The sequence below is a fragment of the Pristiophorus japonicus genome, chromosome 11 (assembly GCF_044704955.1).
Source record: "Pristiophorus japonicus isolate sPriJap1 chromosome 11, sPriJap1.hap1, whole genome shotgun sequence".
Classification (NCBI taxonomy): Eukaryota; Metazoa; Chordata; class Chondrichthyes; family Pristiophoridae; genus Pristiophorus; species Pristiophorus japonicus.
In genome coordinates this window covers 128,041,975-128,061,904 of record NC_091987.1, presented here as the reverse complement: position 1 = coordinate 128,061,904, position 19,930 = coordinate 128,041,975, and the positions used below count along the sequence as shown (strand labels likewise).

At 44.3% G+C, this 19,930-nt stretch overlaps 1 protein-coding gene across 1 annotated transcript in view; it reads left to right on the top strand.

The window, feature by feature from the left end:
* Positions 1–19,930, top strand: part of LOC139275581 (uncharacterized) — a 276,054-nt gene that overhangs the window by 90,939 nt on the left and 165,185 nt on the right. The window contains exons 16-20 of the mRNA XM_070892751.1: positions 2,182–2,778; positions 8,816–8,917; positions 9,486–9,655; positions 13,576–13,831; positions 19,283–19,400. Of these exons, the coding sequence (XP_070748852.1) occupies positions 2,182–2,778; positions 8,816–8,917; positions 9,486–9,655; positions 13,576–13,831; positions 19,283–19,400 (1,243 nt within the window). The remainder of the gene's footprint in view (positions 1–2,181; positions 2,779–8,815; positions 8,918–9,485; positions 9,656–13,575; positions 13,832–19,282; positions 19,401–19,930) is intronic.

The following is a 19,930-nucleotide window of genomic DNA, read 5'->3' as shown; positions in this document are numbered from 1 at the left end:
CCCCCCTCCTCTCTTCTCCTCCCCCCCCCCCTCCTCTCTTCTCCTCCCCCCCCCCCCTCCTCTCTTCTCCTCCCCCCCCCCCTCCGCTCTCTCCCTCCCCGCGCTCTCTCCCTCCCTCCCCTGTCAGAAACACAGAGACACACTGACCGACACAGAGAGAGAGATACTGACAGAGAGATACCCACACACTGGGGGGACCCCATCCCAGCACGCTGTTGGAGGGCTGCCGTCGGTGAGTAGAAACGTAATTTTTTATTTATTGATTTTTAAATTATTTTTAAATTTTATTTATTTATCATTTATTATTGATGATAGCTCTTTATTTGTAAAATTATTGTGTTTCATGTTTGTAAACTTCCCCTTCCCCCCCCCCCCCCCCACCCGCCCCCCATCTCTCTTCCTTACGCTTGATTTCTAAGTGTAGGCAAGGTTTTTCTGAGCATACAAAAATCTACACTTACTCCATTCTAAGTTAGTTTGGAGTAAGTTTTCGCTGCCTAAACTTGCAAAACAGGCGTAAGTGATCGGACACGCCCCCTTTTGGGGAAAAAAATCTGGTCTAAAATGGAACTGTTCTAACTGACTAGAACTGGAGCAAAATAATGCCGAGAATTGCAATTTCTAAGATACTCCATTGTAAACTAGTTGCTCCAAAAAAATAGGAGCAACTCAGGCCGAAACTTGACCCCAAAGAAACTGCCTGTTGTGATGAGATATATAGAAAGATGCACATGTCCAAAAAAGAGAAATTGACTTCAGTTTGCATGTAGTCGCAACTAATTTCATTAACTTATCTAAACTTTCTTTTGAAAATAACAAAATATTCTGTATTAAGCAGACATATCTATACTATACTGTTATATATAGTAACATTTTACATCTGCATGCACTTCCAGTCAACTTTTCCATGTTTATAATGGAAACTACCGATGTAAACTTGTCACACGGTAATTACACCCTCTGGCCAGTGGTGGCAGCTCAGCTCTGCTATTGGCAGGAGGGTGTAATTACATTGTGACAAGTTTTCATAGGCAGTTTCTATTATAGATATGGACATATGAATTTATAATGGACATATATAAAAATAAGGATAGAATTTTAAAATGCAGACAGCTCTTGTTTTTCCAAATATTCCAAACAGCAGCATATTTATCCGCTTTGGCATCTGGAATTTCCTTTTAACATCTCAGCCCAGATTTTGCCGGACCAAATGACGCTGTACGCACATCGTAAGCTCTCAGAATGGGCCCCGCAAGTTCTGGGTTTTCACATGCACTGCACATGCGCGATAACCCGGAACTTGCGATCTGTCAAGGTTCGCCTTCACAGATTGTCCGCATGCGACCCCAAAAACACTTTCACTGGCACAGAATTTGCTCAACTACTGCCCAGAAAATGCCCACGAAACCCTAACACCTGGTAATAGGTGTAGGGCCTGCTTTTACCAACTTATGAGTTAAAATAAATGTTAAATTAAAATTTAAAAAATGATTAAAACATGCAAAAACATTTAAAATTAGTTCATGTCAATTTTGGCCTGGATTAAAATGTTTAAAATTATTTTTCAAAAAATTAAATTTTTATTCTAATGCTTAATTAAAAGGACTTTTAATTAATTTTGAACATGGGAATATTTGTTTTTATTAGAATTGTTTTAATTATTTATTTGGGGATTTCTCATAAGCATATGGTGATTCGGTTCATAAATGGAATTCCTCTTTCTAATTGGTTGACCTGGCTCACGTGATCCCAGGGGCACTTTCGAATCACCTGCCTCCTTGGGCTCCATGGGCCTTTATGCAGGCGTACACCTGAAGGTCCAGGACCCGAAGATTCCGAAGCCTGGGAGCCAGAAGGTACTTTTGGATTTTTTTTCATGTCTGAGGCGTATTCCAGAGTTACGCCTCCGACCGCAAATTTCAGCCCTTCATATGAACAAATATCCTGATGACTGTAACTGTTACAAGCTGTTCCAACTGCAGTTTGATAATATTCACTCGACTGTGATATAACTTGTAAATGGTTCATTTATAACCACCACTTGAAAATCTCATTTTCAACAGTCATGTGCACTAAGCACTGTGCAAAGCACAGCAAGTTCCATTGTTACTAGAGTTACAGTATGATTGTTTCCCAGTGTAATAGGACAATTAAGCAGAACATTTTTTTTTGTTTTTCTAGGCGAGCATCTGTGATTAAAAGCCTGGCTCCCTCAACCACCTGTCCATCCCCTACAGAGGAATTTATTCACCCGAGCCTTCCTGATCACCGGACCTTTCGTCAGCACAAGTGCAGTGGGATGTGCATCACAAGAGTGGCACCTCCAACCCCATACCATTTCAAAGGGGAAAATCCACTGAAAATTCCTATACTCTGCCAGTTTCAAAGACGACACGCAAAATTGCACTGGGATACCGAGGTCATGGAGCCTCCACATGTCTCTTACAAAGCTCCTTGTGGGAGAGGTTTGCGGAATTTCAAAGAGGTGCGTGATTACATTCTTGAAACCCAGTGTGACTTTTTATTATTGGACTTTTTCTCTTTCAACACGTACGTTCAGCTTTCAAGGACAGTTGTTTGCAAGAACCCAGTTGTTTACGAAGCCGACATAAGCCATGGTATAGAACCTGTACCAGTCCCTCTGTACAATGGGATTGATGATTCTACACCACAGTATTTTAAATACAGAAAAGCACGGTTGCCTCATGGATATCTTATTAGCAGTTCAGAAGAGATGTTCCTACAGAAATGCAACTGCACTGATGGCTGCAGTGACAAGTTAGTATAATGCTTTTTTTTGGTAAATGTTCTTATCGGTAAATAATATTACAAGAGTTCCCACGCTTGAGCCCGTTCTGCCAGAAATGGCAATTGAAAAGCGAGGTGTGGCACCAGAGTATCACTTTGTTCCTGCAAAGGCGAAATACTGCTCATGCTGGAAATCTGAAATAAAAACAGAAAATGCTGGAAATACTCAGCAGGTCAGGCAGCAACTGTGGAGAGAGAAACAAATTTAACGTTTCAGGTCAATGACCTTTCATCCAAACTTTACAGCCAATTAACTACTCACTGTTGCTAATTTGAAACAGCATGAACCCTCAAACAGCAATGAGATAAAATCAGTCCTTATAGTGATGTTGGTTGAGGGATGAATATTGGTCACGACTTTAGGAGAACTCCCCTGCTCTTCTTCAAATAGTGCCATAGGATCTTTTTCATCTACCTGAACAAGTTTAACATCTCATTCACAAAACGGCACCTCCAACAGTGTAGTATTTCCTCAGCATTCCACTGCACTGTCAGCTGAGATTATATGGTCAAGTGTCTGGAGTGGGATTTGAACCCACAAACTCTGACTCAGAGGTGAGAGATTGTAGAGTTAGGTATGCTGACCTGGCTGGGGAGATGCCAAGAGTGTTTCCAGTGTTTTCATATCTTCAAGCATGTTGCATGTTAACAATGCTGAAGAGCAGAGAAACCATTGTGCAGTAAATTGCAGCCTCTCCGGGTGCGTACGATATGCACACGCGCCCGAAGAGGCTCCTCAAGTTCCGGGTTTAGGCGCATGCGCTTTGCGCGCCGAAACCTGGCACTTGCGATCTGCCAAAATTTATTTTGACAGATTGCACACATCTCTGGGAGAAGTGCCTTCGCAGGCTGAGATTTGGGCTATTTGCGCAACTCCTGCTCAGCGAAGGTTCACTAGGTTGATTCCTGAGATGAAGGGGTTGTCATATGAAGAAAGGTTGAGCAGGTTAGGCCTATACTCATTGGAGTATAGAAGACTGAGAGGTGATCTTATTGAAAATATAAGATTCTGAGGGGGCTTGACAGGGTAGATGCAGAGAGGATGTTTCCCCTCGTGGGGGAATCTAGAACTAGGAGGCATAATTTCAGAATAAGGGGCCACCCATTTAAAACGGAAATGAGGAATTTCTTCTCTGAAGGTCGTGAATCTTTGGAATTTTCTACCCTGAAAGCTGTGGAGGCTGGGTCATTGAATATATTTAAGGTGGAAATAGACAGATTTTTGAACGACAAGGGAGTCGAGGGTTATGGGGAGTGAGTGGGGAAATGAAGTTGAGGCCAGGATCAGATTAGCCATGATCTTATTGAATGGTGGAGCAGGCTCGAGGGGCCAAACGGCCTATTTCTGCTCCTATTTCTTATGAATGTTCTTCAATCTCTTACGCCTCGGCTTTCTTTTACCAGCGTAAGAGTTTTAAAAGATAGAAAATTTAATTTTATCAATAAGTTTTACATTAAAAACCCTGTCCATTAAGGTAAATTTATTTTTAACCCTATTAAAACATTTTTTTTAATTCAAAAAAACACTTTTTCGAAAACATTTAATTTAAATTAATTTTAAATATATGAGGTGTTTTTTTTAATTTATGTTTTGTGTTTCTGTGTTTTGGGTGGTATTCTCATTGATAGTAATGAGAGTTCCGTACAAACGGAACTCACCATTACTATCAATGTGAGTACTCCATGTTCATTGGTGATCCAGACCCATGTGGTCCCAGGATGCGCGTAGGATCCTGGGATCCGTGGTCCTCTGCGCTTGGCTGTGCATCTAGGCCTCAGAGCAGAAGTGTTCGTTCCTCCGGGACCACCAGGTATTTGCGTAAAAAAAAATTTTGTTTGGAGGCATCCACCCACAGCAAGCCTCCAACTGCAATTTCTGGCCCTTTCTGTAAATAATAGTGCAACCATTTCAATTCTGAGCTCCCCAATTCCATGGAGGCCAGTATGTACATATCCTAAAGTACATATCTCCATACATCCACCCCACAGGGATATTGTTCATTGTAACTTGCATACCAGCTGAAATCTATTAACTCAGCACAGACTAATCACTAAAAGGGATTATCTCATGTTAGAATTATAATTGCTTCCAATGTTATAGCCCCCTCCATTCCTCTGACTCAGGCCTCATGAGTATCCTCTCCACCCCACTATGACGTCTGGGCCCCGCCCTCTGGAATTCCGTTCCAAAACATCTTGTGCTCTCTCACCTTGTAAGACCCATCTTAAAACCTCCACCTCCTTTGACCAAGCTTTCAACCTCCCCGCTCAAAAACTCCTTTGGCTCGGCGTCCATTATTATCCTTGCGTCTCTGCGAAGGCACTAAGGGACGTTTTCCTACCTTAAACACCTATATAACTGCAAGTTGTTGAATTCTGACTTTTTTGTGTTTTCCTCCTTTTACGGTCATAAGAACATAAGAATTAGGAGAAGGATTAGGCCATTTAGCCCCGCGAGCCTGCTCTGTCGTTTAATGAGATCATGGCTGATCTTGTACCTCAACTCCACTTTCTGCATGATCCTCATATCTCTTGATTCATAAGAACATAATATCCAAAAATCTATCCATCTCTGTCTTGAATATACTCAAAGACTGATCCTCCCCAGCCCTCTGGAGTAGAGAATTCCAGAGATTCACCACCCTCTGACTGAAGAAGTTTCTCCTCATCTCAGTCCTAAATGGACGACCCCTTATTCTGAGACTGTGATCTCTGGTTCTAGACTCCCCAGCCAGAGGAAACATCCTCCCTGCATCTACCCTGTCTATCCCTGTAAGACTTTTGTATGTTTCAATGAGACAATCTCTCATTATTCTAAATTCTAGAGAATGTAGGCCTAGTCTGCTCAATCTCTCCTCGTAGGACAATCCCCCCCCCCAATCCCAGGAATCAACAATCTGTTGAACCTTCGTTGCACTGCAAGTATATCCTTCTTCCTTGGGTAAGGAGACCAAAACTGTACACAATACTGCAGGTGCGGTCTCAACAGGGCCCTATATAATTGCAGTACGACGTCTTTATTCTTATACTCAAATCCTCTTTTGCAGTAAAGGCCAACATACCATTTGCTTTTGATGTGGTGGTCTCTACATTGCGGAGACCATCATCATGATCATAGGTGGTCCCTCGAACGGGGATGACTCGCTTCCACAAGAGTTCACAGATGTTTCAATGAAGGACCCGATGTTCCATTCCTGAACTCCAATTGGAGGGGTGGAAGATGCATGTGCGTGGATTTTTTTAATGGTTGAACATCAGCCACCACACGGGCTTGACAGAGCTCGGCCTTTATCCAGTGGCAAGGGTTGAACCAGGACGACTGGAGACATGCTCTGCTGCACGGTCCTAGTGCGCACACGTATCTCAGTGTGGGCAGGCCCGTGCTGCCCCTGGGCCCTCGGCTCTTCTGGGCCCTGTACCCTCATTCGCCGCACCTCCGCCACGATCTCTCGTCACTCCTCCACCACAAACATGGGGAGGCCAATCGTAGATTGGGTGACCGCTTTGCGGAGCACCTCCGTTCAGTCCGTAAGTGTGACCCTGAGGTTCCAGTCACCTGTCACTTTTTAATTCTCCACTCCATTCTCACTCTGACCTCTCCGTTCTCGGTCTCCGACACTGTTCCAACGAAGCTCAACGCAAGCTCGAGGAACAGCACCTCCTCTTTCATTTAGGCACTTTACAGCCTTCTGGACTCGACATCGAATTCAACAATTTCAGAGCACAACAGCTGCCAATCTTTGGCTTCCTTGCCCCCCCCACACCGAGCCTGTTTCTTTTTTTCTCCTTGCCTCTAATGGCAGCTGGTCATTATTCCACCATTCACACTCTGGGCCCAAGTTTCCACAAGAAAAAAAACGGGCGCCCCTCCGAGCTGGGTGCCCGTTTTTGGCGCCTAAAACGGCGCCTAAAAAAATCCTCGGTAGTCTGCACCTACTTACAGGTCCTCTGGCCCTTGGCGCAATCAGCACGAGCTGTGGGGGGGTGGAGCCAGGTCCCGGTGCTGAAAACAGTGCCGGGACCTCTGCACATGCACGCTACAGTCGGCACGCAAGTGCAGTAGCTCCAGGCGCCGAACTGTGTGGGAGGGGCCCGAAGCACGCAGCCCCTAGCCCTGGCCCAATGGCCTCACTGGGGCTCCTCCCACGGCCAACTCCTGCTCCCCGCCTGACCAGACCCGACACTCTCTTCCCCCCCCCCCCCCCCCCCCCCCGCTGACCAGACCCGACCCAACACCCGCTCTGACCCGACACCCCCGACACCCGCTCCCTCCCGCACCGACCCGACACCCGCTCCCCCCCCCCCCCCGACTGACCCGACCCGCGCTCCTGTTCCCCGACCCGACACCCGACGCCGCCCCCCCTCTCTCTCTCCTCTCTCTCTCTCTCTCTCTCTCTCTCTCTCTCTCTCTCTCTCTCCCTCCCTCTCCCTCCCTCCCTCCCTCCCTCCCTCCCTCCCTCCCTCCCTCCCTCCCTCCCTCCCTCCCTCCCTCCCTCCCTCCCTCCCTCCCTCCCTCCCTCCCTCCCTCCCTCCCTCCCTCTCTTTCTCCCTCTCTTTCTCCCTCTCTTTCTCCCTCTCTTTCTCCCTCTCTTTCTCCCTCTCTTTCTCCCTCTCTTTCTCCCTCTCTTTCTCCCTCTCTTTCTCCCTCTCTTTCTCCCTCTCTTTCTCCCTCTCTTTCTCCCTCTCTTTCTCCCTCTCTTTCTCCCTCTCCCTCTCCCTCTCCCTCTCGCTCAGCGGCACGAACGGCTGCAGAATTCTCCCTGGCTGAAGCACTTTCACACAGGTAGGAAGATGGTTTATTTAATCTTTTCGTGGCTTATAAATGTTTATTCAGGTTGGATTTATTTGTATAATATTTGTAGAAGTATAAATAAGGATTTATTGTCGAATTTAATGAGTTCCCTCCCCCCCCCCTCCCCCCCACCTCGTTCTGGACGCCTAATTTGTAACCTGCGCCTGATTTTTTAATGTGTAGAACAGGTTTTTTCAGTTCTACAAAAATCTTCACTGGCTTCATTCTACTTTAGTTTGGAGTACATTTTCACTGTGGAAACTTTCAAATCAGGCGTCAGTGGCCGGTCACGCCCCCTTTTGAAGAAAAAATTCTGTTCTAAACTAGAACTGTTCTACCTGACTAGAACTGCAGAAAAAAAATGTGGAGAATTGCGATTTCTAAAATATTCCGTTCTCCACCAGTTGCTCCTAAAAAATCAGGCGCGAATCATGTGGAAACTTGGGCCCTCTATCTTGACTAATGTTTTCCTAACTCCTGGCATTACCATTTCAATTTGGCCAAACATCCTTTTGTCTCTCTAAGCTCTCCTGTCTTCCACCCTATCACAGACCTTCTCTTTTGTTCTTCCCCTCCCCCTTTCAGTGCTTCTTAAAAATGTGTTCTTTCCGAATACACTCCAGTTCTGACGAAGGGTTAACTCTGCTTTCTCTCCACAGAGAACCTGACCCGCTGAGATTTCCAGCATTTTCTGTTTTTATTCCAGACTCCAGCATTTTGCAGTATTTTGCTTTTCCATTTGCTTGCTGTACCTGCATGGTCCACAACGACTTCCGGGGAACACCATGTGACATGCTTGATTTGCATTTGAATGTAAATATGAGGGTTTAGAATTTTGGAACATGCCTCCTTTGAGAAATATACAATATTTAAGGACAATCTTGCAATTAGGAGTACTGCCACATACTTTTATTTTGAAATGTGGGCTCCTGCAACTTTTGAAGTAGTAACTGTAGGCAATCTACAATTTTGAAAATCTGCTTAATAATTAAAAGTATATGTGGAATTGTGCAACATAAATTAATATTTATGGCACCTATTTCTGGTAGAGAATAGTTTGTAGCTCACTGATATCCATTGTAGGAATTTACTTTTATCTCATATCCATCCAAACTGTTGTATAAGAGAATGAAAAGCCGGAATATTTCAGCCGTCACTTGTATGATGGATGTTTAAATTTGGTGTAAATGTATTAAAATGTGATGCATTTGCAAGATCTAGGTGTGCCTGCCAGCAACTGACGGCCAGTGTCAACAAAAGATTTAGCAAGGCATGCGGTTACGAATATAAACGACTTCTGCAATGTGCACCTTCTGGGTGAGTTAAGCACCAACATCACTACCTTCCTTTTTGTGATCTGTTTATAAGAATAGTTTAATCTTCTATCCACACATCCCTCAAATACAAGGCAGATCTATTTTGAACTGTTTTGTGAAATTAATTTGGTGTGTAGCACAATTAGTGCAAAATTCTAATTGCACCCCCTTCCTCTCGGGGTGTATTTATATTCCAACTTCAGCGTCACTGCGAAGCAGTTTCCACTTTGCTCCGATGCTGAATTTGTAGTGTTGTTCATAAATCTAACCTGAACTGACTCTCTCTCTCTCTCTCTCTTTCTCTTCAAGACACTTAATGGCAATGCTAAATGATTTCTGATACTTACCGCTTGCAGTTATTGTTTGCAATGATTGTCTTATCTGATGGGAGCTTTTTCTGTATCAGTACAAGAATGCATTGAAACAACAGTCAAGTGTATTGGCAGTATTTGATCTAGAGATAGATTGAAATACAGCATTGAGTAGCTGCCTCACGATATTACATACTAACTGCAAGTTACTGTCGAGTGGGATATTTTAATTAGTGAGATTTGTTATTTATTTTTCAGACTTTATGAATGTAACAAATGGTGCAAATGCAATGAAAGAATGTGTGAAAATAGAGTTGCACAGCATGGCCTTAAAGCTCGACTGCAGTTGTTTAAAACCGAAAAGAAAGGTTGGGGAGTTCGTTGCATGGATGATATCGATAAAGGAACCTTTGTTTGTTGTTATGCAGGTAAATCTACATTAAAAGTCTGATTTTTATCTGTCATGTTCCATACCATAATATCAGGCAGGTTTCAAAAGGATTTTGATTTCTGTTACAAAGTTACTTACAGAATGTTTGCGAATGACTCAATGTCACTGCAATTGCGATATTTTCCAAATGCCTGACACCTAAATCATTTGAGTCATCGGATCTTCACTCCTGTTATGTGCCTTGTAAAATGTCAAACACCTTAGCTTTTCAAGCTGGCAAATGATGAAGCTTGTTTGTAACTTGCATGTTCAAAGGTGTTGGCAGAAATAACATACTTATAGTGTTTGCTCTTAATTATGTGTGATGTGGTTATTCTGCAAGATATGTAAATGCTATGAAAAGGATGTAGGCTTAATGAAAATAATTTGCATACACAATTTTTTGCAAAATTCTCGTTAATTACAAATATTAACAAACATTATAGTATTAGACTGGCAACCCAGAGATTGTGTGTTAAAACCAAGATGTGAAATCTGGTAATATATGGGCTAGCACCAGAAACAATTACCATGAAAGCTGCTGGATTTTCTGAAAATCCTAACTAGTTTAGCCACCATCCCTAATTAATTAATCTGGCCTACATGTGACTCTAGTCAACAATACCTGGTTGACTCTTCATGCACTCTGAAGTGCCCAGTAAGCCCCTCAGTTGTGGAAACAGTTACTGGACAAAAATGCCACCTTGTCAGCATCGTCCATGTTTTTAAAAAAAACGCTTCTGAAATTGGTTTTCTTTCAGAAAAACTTCAATGATCCAACTGTAGGCAGCATATAGGACCCAAGTTTCGGCCTCAGTTGCTCCTGATTTTTTGGAGCAACTGGTGTAGAACGGAGTATCTTAGAAATTCAAATTCTCGGCATTTAGTTCTAGTCAGCAGAATAGTTTCACTTTGGAACAGAATTTTTTTTTTCAAAAGGGGGCATGTCCGGCCACTTACGCCTGTTTTCAAAGTTTCAGCAGTGAAAACTTGCTCCAAACTAACTTAGAATGGAGTAAGTGAAGATTTTTGTACGCTGGAAAAAACCTTGTCTACACTTTAGAAAATCAGGCATAGGTTACGAATCAGGCGTAGGGAATGGGGGGGGGGGGAGGGGGGAGAGAGTTTAAAAGGAAGTTTACAAACATTAAACACTTCAGTTTTACAAATAGAGCCATCATCAATAATAAATGATAAAAACATCAATAAATCAACCAATAAATCAATCAAAAAATTAATAATTTTTTTAAAAATCAATAAATAAAACATTTTCTACTTACCGACAGCGTGCTGGGATGCACCCACCCCCCCCCCCCCACCCCAGTGTGTCTCTGTCAGTGTCTCTATCTCTCTGTCTGTGTGTGTCTCTCACTCTCTGTCTGTCAGTGTCTGTGTTTCTGACAGCGAGGGGAGGGGGGGAAGGGGAACAGGAGGAGGGATGGGGGGGAAGGGGAAAGGGAGGGGAATGGAGGAAGGGGGGGGGAAGGAAAGGAGAAGAGGGGGGAGGGAAACGATAAGTGGGGTGGGGGGGGAGGCTGAACGGGCTGAGCCAAAGACTTCGGGCAGGGCCCGTCCCCAGCACCAGATTTACAGGTAGGTGGCGTTGGGTCCGGTCCGGGGTCAGGAACGCGGGTCGGGTGTGGGGGGGAATGGAGGTCGGGTTGTTCGGGTGGTGGGGGGGGAGGAAGGGAGGGAGCGCGGGTCGGGGGGGTGGTGGGAGGTCATGTCGGGTGGGGGGGAGCGCGGGTCAGGTCCAGTCCGGGGGATCGGGTCCGGTCCGGGGGCGGGGCGGCGGGGGGGGGGTGGATCAGGAGTCGGGTTTGTGTCGGGGGCGGTGGGAGCGAGAGTCGGGTCGGGAGGAAGCAGGAAGCAGGAGCCGGGCGTGGGAGGAGCCTTATGCACGCAGCCCCAGTGAGGCCATTCGGCCAGGGCAAGGGGCTGCGTGCTTCGGGCCCCTCCCACACAGTTTCGGGCGCCTGGAGCTACTGCACATGCGCGCCCACTGTAGCGCGCATGTGCAGAGGTCCCGGCACTGTTTTCAGCGCAGGGACCTGGCTCCGCTCCCTACAGCTCGTACTGCGCCGCACCAGGCTCAAGAGGACCAGCAGGGAGCCGGAGAATCTGGAAGTTTTTTTTAGGCGCACTTTGTGGCACAAAAAAAGGGCATCCAGGTCGGGGCTGCGCCGTTCTAGGCGGGGCCCGAAACTTGGGCCCACAATGTCAAAAAACACAAACTAGATCTTTGTCATTCAATCATTTTAAAAGAAGGAGCTTGCATTAATATAGTGCCTTTCACAACCTGAAGACATACAAAAACACTTTAAAAGTACTTAATTGGCTGTAAAGTGTAGTCACTGTTGTAATGTAGGAAATGTGGCAGCCAGTTTGTGCAAAAAAATGATTGTAGCACCACAAAACCTTCAAGCACATCGGTTGTTCTGGAATTTTTTTTAACTTTTAATTACTTTTCTGAGTATGACCACATGTATAATTTGTTGAATTAAAAAAGTGAGTTGAAACAAAACAATGCTACACAGTGCTCATAACGAGAACCCACCAATGTGGGTTAATCCGAGCTTCTGGACATTATTAAGTGTTTATATTTTAAAATAAAGCTATAAACACAAGATAAGGACATAAACATTAAAATCATTTTTTTAACCTGTATTTTTTTACATATTTGTTTATATTTTCTCAAAGTAATATAACATTTGCTTTGATTTATATCAGTTAATCTGTTTGTCTCTCGTCTTCCCCAACTTTATGGAGACTCTTCCTGTGGGCAAACACTTGGCTTTTACTTAGCATGTACCCACAATGGTATCCTTGAGATTAGTTTAGCTCCTGTACCCAGCCTGAGAGATAGGACAAGCCACTTCCTCTGGAGTGTGCACACTATTGCTAAACTTAACAAAAAGTTGTGCAGTACTCTAGTTTATTTAAATTCTGTTGACAAAAGTGTATTTCCTCTCATTTGTCTTTTGACTTTGTCCAGTTGACTTTCCTTTCCTGAAGACAAGGTCTCATGATCAGGTGTGGTACCTCAGGCAATGCTAGTTCGCTCAAATGACCCCTGTTTATGTGTACACTAGCAGTGAACGTCAGTGGACAATTTAACTACTGGCGCCATTATAGCGGACTTCAATCCCCCCTTTACCTGTACATGAATACACTTCGGTAGCTGCTGAAAAGTGGTGAATAAGAATCGGGCTGAGGTACTGGAGAGGTACAAAAGAGATTTACAAGGATGATACCAGAAATGCGAGGTTATAACTATCAGGAAAGGATGACTATCTTGAAAAGAGAATACTGAGGGGTGACCTAATAGAGGTCTTTAAAATTATAAAGATTTTGATAGAGTAGACACAGAGAGGATGTTTCCACTTGTGGGGAAGAGCAAAAATAGAGGCCATCAATACAAGAAATCAAATAGGGAATTCAGAAGAACTGTTTTACCCAGAAAGTGGTGAGAATGTGGAACTCATTACCACAGGGAGTGGTTGAAGTGAATAGCATAGATGTATTTAAGGGGAGGCTAGTTAAGCATTTGAGGGAGAAGAGAATAGAGGATTATGCTGATCGATTTAGATGAGGAAAGATGGGAGGAGGCTCGAGTGGAGCATGGACTGGTTGGACCGAAGGACCTGTTTCTGTGCTGTATATCCTATGTAAAAAAATATATATATATCGTATGACAACTGTCACCGTTTTGCATAGATTAGTTCATCTGGTACAGAACCTGAGACCTTGGTCATATGGCTTAGCATTGTATCTTATGGTGCCTTTTCCCACTGAAACATCGTGGACGAAGACTTGTTTTTAATTTTTATGCTTTCATATTGCGTGCTTTTGTACTTGTTAATGGAGGCCTTGCTAAAAACATGTGAAAATATCGGATTCAATTTGATTTTGTTTCAGGTAGAGTATTAAGCACTGTAAATGGAGTGGATGACAAGAGGAATGATGAGACAATTAATTGTGATATTACTGCGGGAAACAGCAAAACAGAAATGCCTTCTATCAAGGCAGAGAGAAATGGATCCTGTTTGGACTCTGATGTTGAACTAATAGATGCAGTGGAAGAGACAAAAGCAGACATGAAAGGGGAAGAATCAACACCATTCATTAAAACATCATCCTTATTAACTGAAAAAGGAAATACAGCATTATCTGGGTAAGCTTACGATTAGAGATCAGAAAAGTTGTTATAGCAAGGTAAATTAAAATTTCAAGCCTGCGATTGATAGATATTTGTTAGGTAAAGCTATTGAGGGTCATGGAACCAAGGTGGGTAAATTAGATACAGATTAACCATGATCATGTGTAAAAGGCTGAATGGTCTACTCCTATGGATATAGGCGTGCATGCTTTAGACAGGAGTTTATGCCTACAGTATACAAGAGCCGGGATCCCTTCCATTAGTGACATCATTCGGGAACTGACACTGAGAAGAGACAGGTCCAGTCTGTTAGTGGCAGCAATCGAGTAGGAATGGCACATGATAAAAGGAGGGGACTGGTTAGCAGTTAAAGGGTGAATAGATGTCAGTGAAGTAGAGAGAGAAAGGGGAATGGATGGGATGGGGGGAAAGGACAGAAGTGGGGAATGCTGCTTTGGGAGGGGGAAGAGGAAGGAAAGTTTCAGCATTAACTGAAGGGGAGTGAGAGAGGAAGTGTCATCATTAACTGAGGGAGTGGGGAGGGAAAAGTGTCGTCATTAGCTGGGGGAGGGGGAGTTTCAGCATTAACGGGGGGGGGAGGGGGAGTGCCGTCATTAACTGAGGGAGGGGGGAGTTTCATTAACGGGGGGGGGGGGAGTGCCAGCATTAACGGGCGGAGGGGGAGTATCATTAACAGGCGGGGAGGGGGAGTTTCAGCATTAACTGGGGGGTGGGGGGGAGTTTCACCATTAACTGGGGGGAGGGGGAGTGTCGTCATTAACTGGGGGAGGGGGAGTTTCAGCATGAACTGGGGGGAGGGAGAGTGTCGTCATTAACTCGGAGAGGGGGAGTTTCAGCATCAACTGGGGGGAGGGAGAGTGTCATTAACTGGGGAAGGGGGAGTTTCAGCATTAACTGGGGGGAGGGAGAGTGTCGTCATTAATTAGGGGAGTGGGGGAGGGGGAGTTTCAGCATTAACTGGGGGGAATGTTGTCATTAACTGGGGGAGGGGAGTTTCATCATTAACTGGGGGAGGGGGAGTTTCAGCGTTAACTGGGGGGAGGGGGGGGGTTTCAGCATTAAGTGGGGGTGGGGGAGTTTCAGCAATAACCAAGGGAGTGAGCGAGGAAGTGTCATCATGGAGGAGGGGGAGGAAGTGTCAACATTAACGGGGGTGGGGGAGGGGAAGTGTCAGCATTAACAGGGGGAGTGTCAGCATTTACTGGGTGAGTGGGGAGGGGGAGTGGCAGCATTAACTGGGGGAGGGGGAGTGTCACCATTTAGTGGGGGAGGGGGGAGTGTCAGCATGGAGTGGGGGAGGGGGAGTGTCAACATTAACTGGGGAAGTGGAGGAGGGGGAGTGTCATCATTAACTGGGGGGGAGGGAAAGTGTCAGCATTAAGTGGGGGAGGGGGAGTGTCAGCATTAAGTGGGGATGGGGGAGTGTCAGCATTAAGTAGGGGAGGGGGAGTGTTATCATTAACTGGGAAAGTGGGGGAGGGGGGTGTCAGCATTAACTGATGGAGCAAGAAAGAGTGCTCGCTCGAGCTGGTGGGGTAAAGAATTTATTGGGGAAAAGAATGCCAGCTTAAATGAGGGAAGTTAAGACCACTACCATAAACTGATTTGGAAGAGGAGAAGGGTGCCAGTTTGAATTGAGGGGGCGAAGGATAAGAGTGCCACTGTGATCTGAGAGAGATTGGGGGAGGCAAAAGAATCTTTTTGGCAAGATCAAGGAATTGGATGGGGTACAGTATCTCTGGACTGGGGCAGAGTTGGGGGAGAGTGACTGTTACGGTAATGTTTGGTGAAACGATGGTCTGGTTGGTCCCTTGAAAATCCAATGTCACTATTTTTCCTCTCTTTTTAGATTAATAGTCTATCAGTTTTGAAGTATAAAAGTTCTTAAATAGAATGAGCAAGCATCATTTTTAATATAAATATTTAAAGTTTCCTGAGGGGAGGCATGGCCCTGAAGCTTCTGAAAATGCATTACCAATTTTGTGCCTCCAACTTTCATATAATTTGGGTTTTTTCTCCTCCAGTATAATTGACAATGTTGTGAATACCTACAGCTTTTGTTACAGAGCCCATGTAGCTACTGTAATTGATATCACACGTCATAGGCTTATCATTGGAAACATTCTGGAGGTGTCAGCTCTGTTTTGAAGCAACTGATCAGCCTTTTCTAGTTTTCTAGATTGGTGGCTGCTCCCTCCTGGCCCTTGAATGTAGTGGCCATTTGGGCCCTTCGCTTGGTGGTGCTGTCCTCCACAGATTCTCAACAAGCTTGGGTTCAGTTCACTTCTCTGCAAGCAAGTTTTCTCACATACTTCTAAATAGTTCAGCGTTTGGTCTGTTTAACAGTATATCCACTTCTACAATTGCTAGCAAAGAACATAGTACATGATACTGTACAATGCACTAAAGGAAGTGTCAAGATTCCAAATCTTCTGGGGAAGCATGTTCCCACAGAATACCCATTTTGAACGTTGCCACTACATCATTCCTTAAAACGTTGAAAATGGCCAATGTGCACGTTAACTGTTTGACACATGAAGTCCCTTGTACGTATTGGATAAGGAGTTCTTCAACTTCTACAGAATTCCCCAAGCAGTGTATGTGTATAGAACACGAGTGTATTTTAAAAAGCAGTAACCATGATGAGAACATAAGAAATAGGAGCAGGAGTAGGCCATACGGCCCTTCAAGTCTGCTCCGCCATTTGATATGATCTTGGCTTATCCAATCATGGACTCAGGTCCACATCCCTGCCCGCTCCCCATAACCCCTTGTTCCCTTATTGGTTAAGAAACTGTCTATCTCTGTCGTAAATTAATTCAATGTCCCAGCTTCCACAGCTCTCTGAGGCACGAATTCCACAGATTTACAACCCTCTGAGAAAAGAAATTTCTCCTCATTTCAGTTTTAAGTTGGCGGCCCCTTATTCTAAGATTATGCCCTCTAGTTCTAGTCTTCCCCCATCACTGGAAACATTCTCTCTGCACCTACCTTGTCAAGCCCCCTCATAATCTTGTACGTTTCGATAAGATCACCTCTCAATCTTCTGAATTCCAATGAGTAGAGACCCAACCTACTCAACCTTTCCTCATAAGTCAACCCCCTCATCTCCGGAATCAACCTAGTGAACCTTCTGCTTAGTGAAATGCCTCCAAAACAAGTATATCCTTTCGTAAATATGGAAACCAAAACTGCACACAGTATTCCAGGTGAGGGCCTCACGAATACCCTGTATAACTGTAGCACGACTTCCCTGCTTTTATACTCCATCCCCTTTGCAATAAAGGCCAAGATTCCATTGGCCTTCCTGATCACTTGCTGTACCTGCATACTAACCTTTTGTGTTTCATGCACAAGTACCCCCAGGTCCGCTGTACTGCAGCACTTTGCAATCTTTCTCCATTTAAATAATAACTTGCTCTTTGATTTTTTTTCTGCCAAAGTGCATGACCTCACACTTTCCAACATTATACTCCATCTGCCAAATTTTTGCCCACTCACTTTGACGGGTATCTGAAGCGTTACATATCGTCAGAAACTGAGATGGGACGTGGGAACATCCTGAGAGTTCTGGGTCCTCCCAACCCGGAGAAGGACAGTTGGGTATATTATCCTTTTACAGATTTTTTGTGTCCTCCTCACACATTGCTTTTCCTCCCATCTTTGTATCATCAGCAATCTTGGCTACGTTACACTCAGTCCCTTCTTCCAAGTCGATGATACAAGCCAGCAGCTGAAAGTTTCCCATCCCCCCCCCCCCCCCCCTCCACAGCACCTCCCTGGGTTTTGCCTAATATACCCAATTGCCACCTGCCCTTCTCCAGGTTGGGAGGACCCAGAACCCTCAGTGTGTTCCCCATGCCCCATCTCAGTTTCTGGCCATAAGAAACGCATCAGATACCTGTCAAACGAACAACCCGATTTAATAACAGTGTTGTAGAAACATGTATGCAGAGAATGCTGGACTTCCAACCAATCACCAGGGAATTGGTTACCAGATACTCTGGGACCTTCCACCTTTTTCACTATAATGTATGTTTCCACCGGCTAGCTTTGACGTTAATCTAGGTCACAACTGGTACATTGGAGGCATAGAGGTAAACAGCACATCTACCTCCTTTTTTTTTCCTGAGTTCCCTTCAAGATTTTATTATCATTCTCCTCTGATCTGAAGCCAAGTATTACTGGATGACCCCACCATGGGGCTTAGCATATATATACTGCATTGTCCCACTCTGCTTCTTCAGATTTACCTGCTGAATATTGGGGGTTGTCAGATTGATGGCTCTTTTTGCCTTACTTGATTGAGATGTATTTTTGGAGTCTTAGGCTCATTTATGAGAGAAGACCAATTCCTTATGCTAAATGAGCAAATAGGGAGCGACACCACTGCTACCAGCACAAACAAAAACCTTCAGCCCTGCATCAGAAAAGAAGTAAAGTGCTACTTCCAGAAAAGGTGCTATTTGGGATGACGACACAAAGAACTGCCTCCAGTAATTTTGTGAACAATAAGGAATAAGGGAAGGAAAGGGTAGAAGAGAAAATGAAAGAGGCACTGAGGGAAAGGGGAAAAAGCAATGGAGATGGGATAAAAAAGATTGTTGAAAGAGATGTCACGAGGTAATAGGAAATGGAATGGGGGACAGGGAGAAAGGGAATGTGAGAAAGGAAGATGACAAGATAGAGAATGTGGTTCCACATAACCGGTAACTCCTCCATGGAAAGGATTATATGTTTATCAGAGAGAATGTAAGAAAAACAAAATGTGTGTGGGAGATGAAATGAGGCACAGGATAAATTTCATGTCAATAGTTGGAAGCAAAGCATTTTAAAAGTCATATTGATGGGCTAGGTTTCTTTATTTCTTCAATAGTCGTTGCAGCAAGGGGATCAGTGAGCATACTAGCATACTGCTTTTCAGGCAACGTTTTACCTAGTTTAATGAGTTTTTAAAGGTTGGTAAACCCTGTTCTAGATGGTTAGTTGCTGACAGTCATACTCCAGCCACATTATTTGACTCCTGATGCAGGTTGGCCAGTTTTGCGATTTTATTCCCTAGAACAGTGGGAGCAGTCAGACCTGCTGGTTTTTACTGCACCTTTCAAACAGCTGAAAGTTTTGGTTCTGAGGCCGATCATGTCGCTAAACTTCAGAGACTGGTAACTTATTTTTGTTTACTGGGTGGGGTTGGGGGCTGAAGTAATATAAAATTCTTTGCAGAAGCAGTGGTACCTGAATATAGCAGGCAGATTCATTAGAGAGCGTATACAGTAAAGTTGCACACTTTAAAAAAAATAAATCATACGAGATTCTAACATTTTCCAAGAAATTTGCATTCAACACCACATGTCTACAGCAAACTACAATTAATTTATTATTTAAAGAAGAATCTGACTTTAAATTCTCTTATTTGATACAACTTTTCCTTACATCTTTCAATAGCAGGAATAGTCTTGCATGTAGAAAGTCCAATTGGTACAGTTCTGCAATCTCACCAATTGAAAGGCCTAAAACAAAGACTGCCCTTCTTCAGGCACGGCAGAGAAAGCTTCTGGAGCAGGTAAAGAATGCTAGGAAATAAAAGCGCGTAACTTGCTTTGTCTAAGTAAATAACTTGGTAAAAAAAATGCAATAAATGAATCACTTCCAGTTAATCTGTTTCAGTGGTATTGGTTGAGGAATGAATGTTGGCCAGGAGCCTTGCAGCAGAGCACTTCATCTCCTGAAAGAACATAGAACATAAGAACATAAGAATTAGGAACAGGAGTAGGCCATCTAGCCCCTCGAGCTTGCTCCGCCATTCAAAAGATCATGGCTGATCTGGCTGTGGACTCAACTCCACTTACCCGCCCGCTCCCCATACCCCTTAATTCCCTTATTGGTTAAAAATCTATCTATCTGTGATTTGAATACATTCAATGAGCTAGCCTCAACTGCTTCCCTGGGCAGAGAATTCCACAGATTCACAACCCTCTGGGAGAAGAAATTCCTTCTCAACTCGGTTTTAAATTGGCTCCCACGTATTTTGAGGCTGTGCCCCCTAGTTCTAGTCTCCCCGACCAGTGGAAACAACCTCTCTGCCTCTATCTT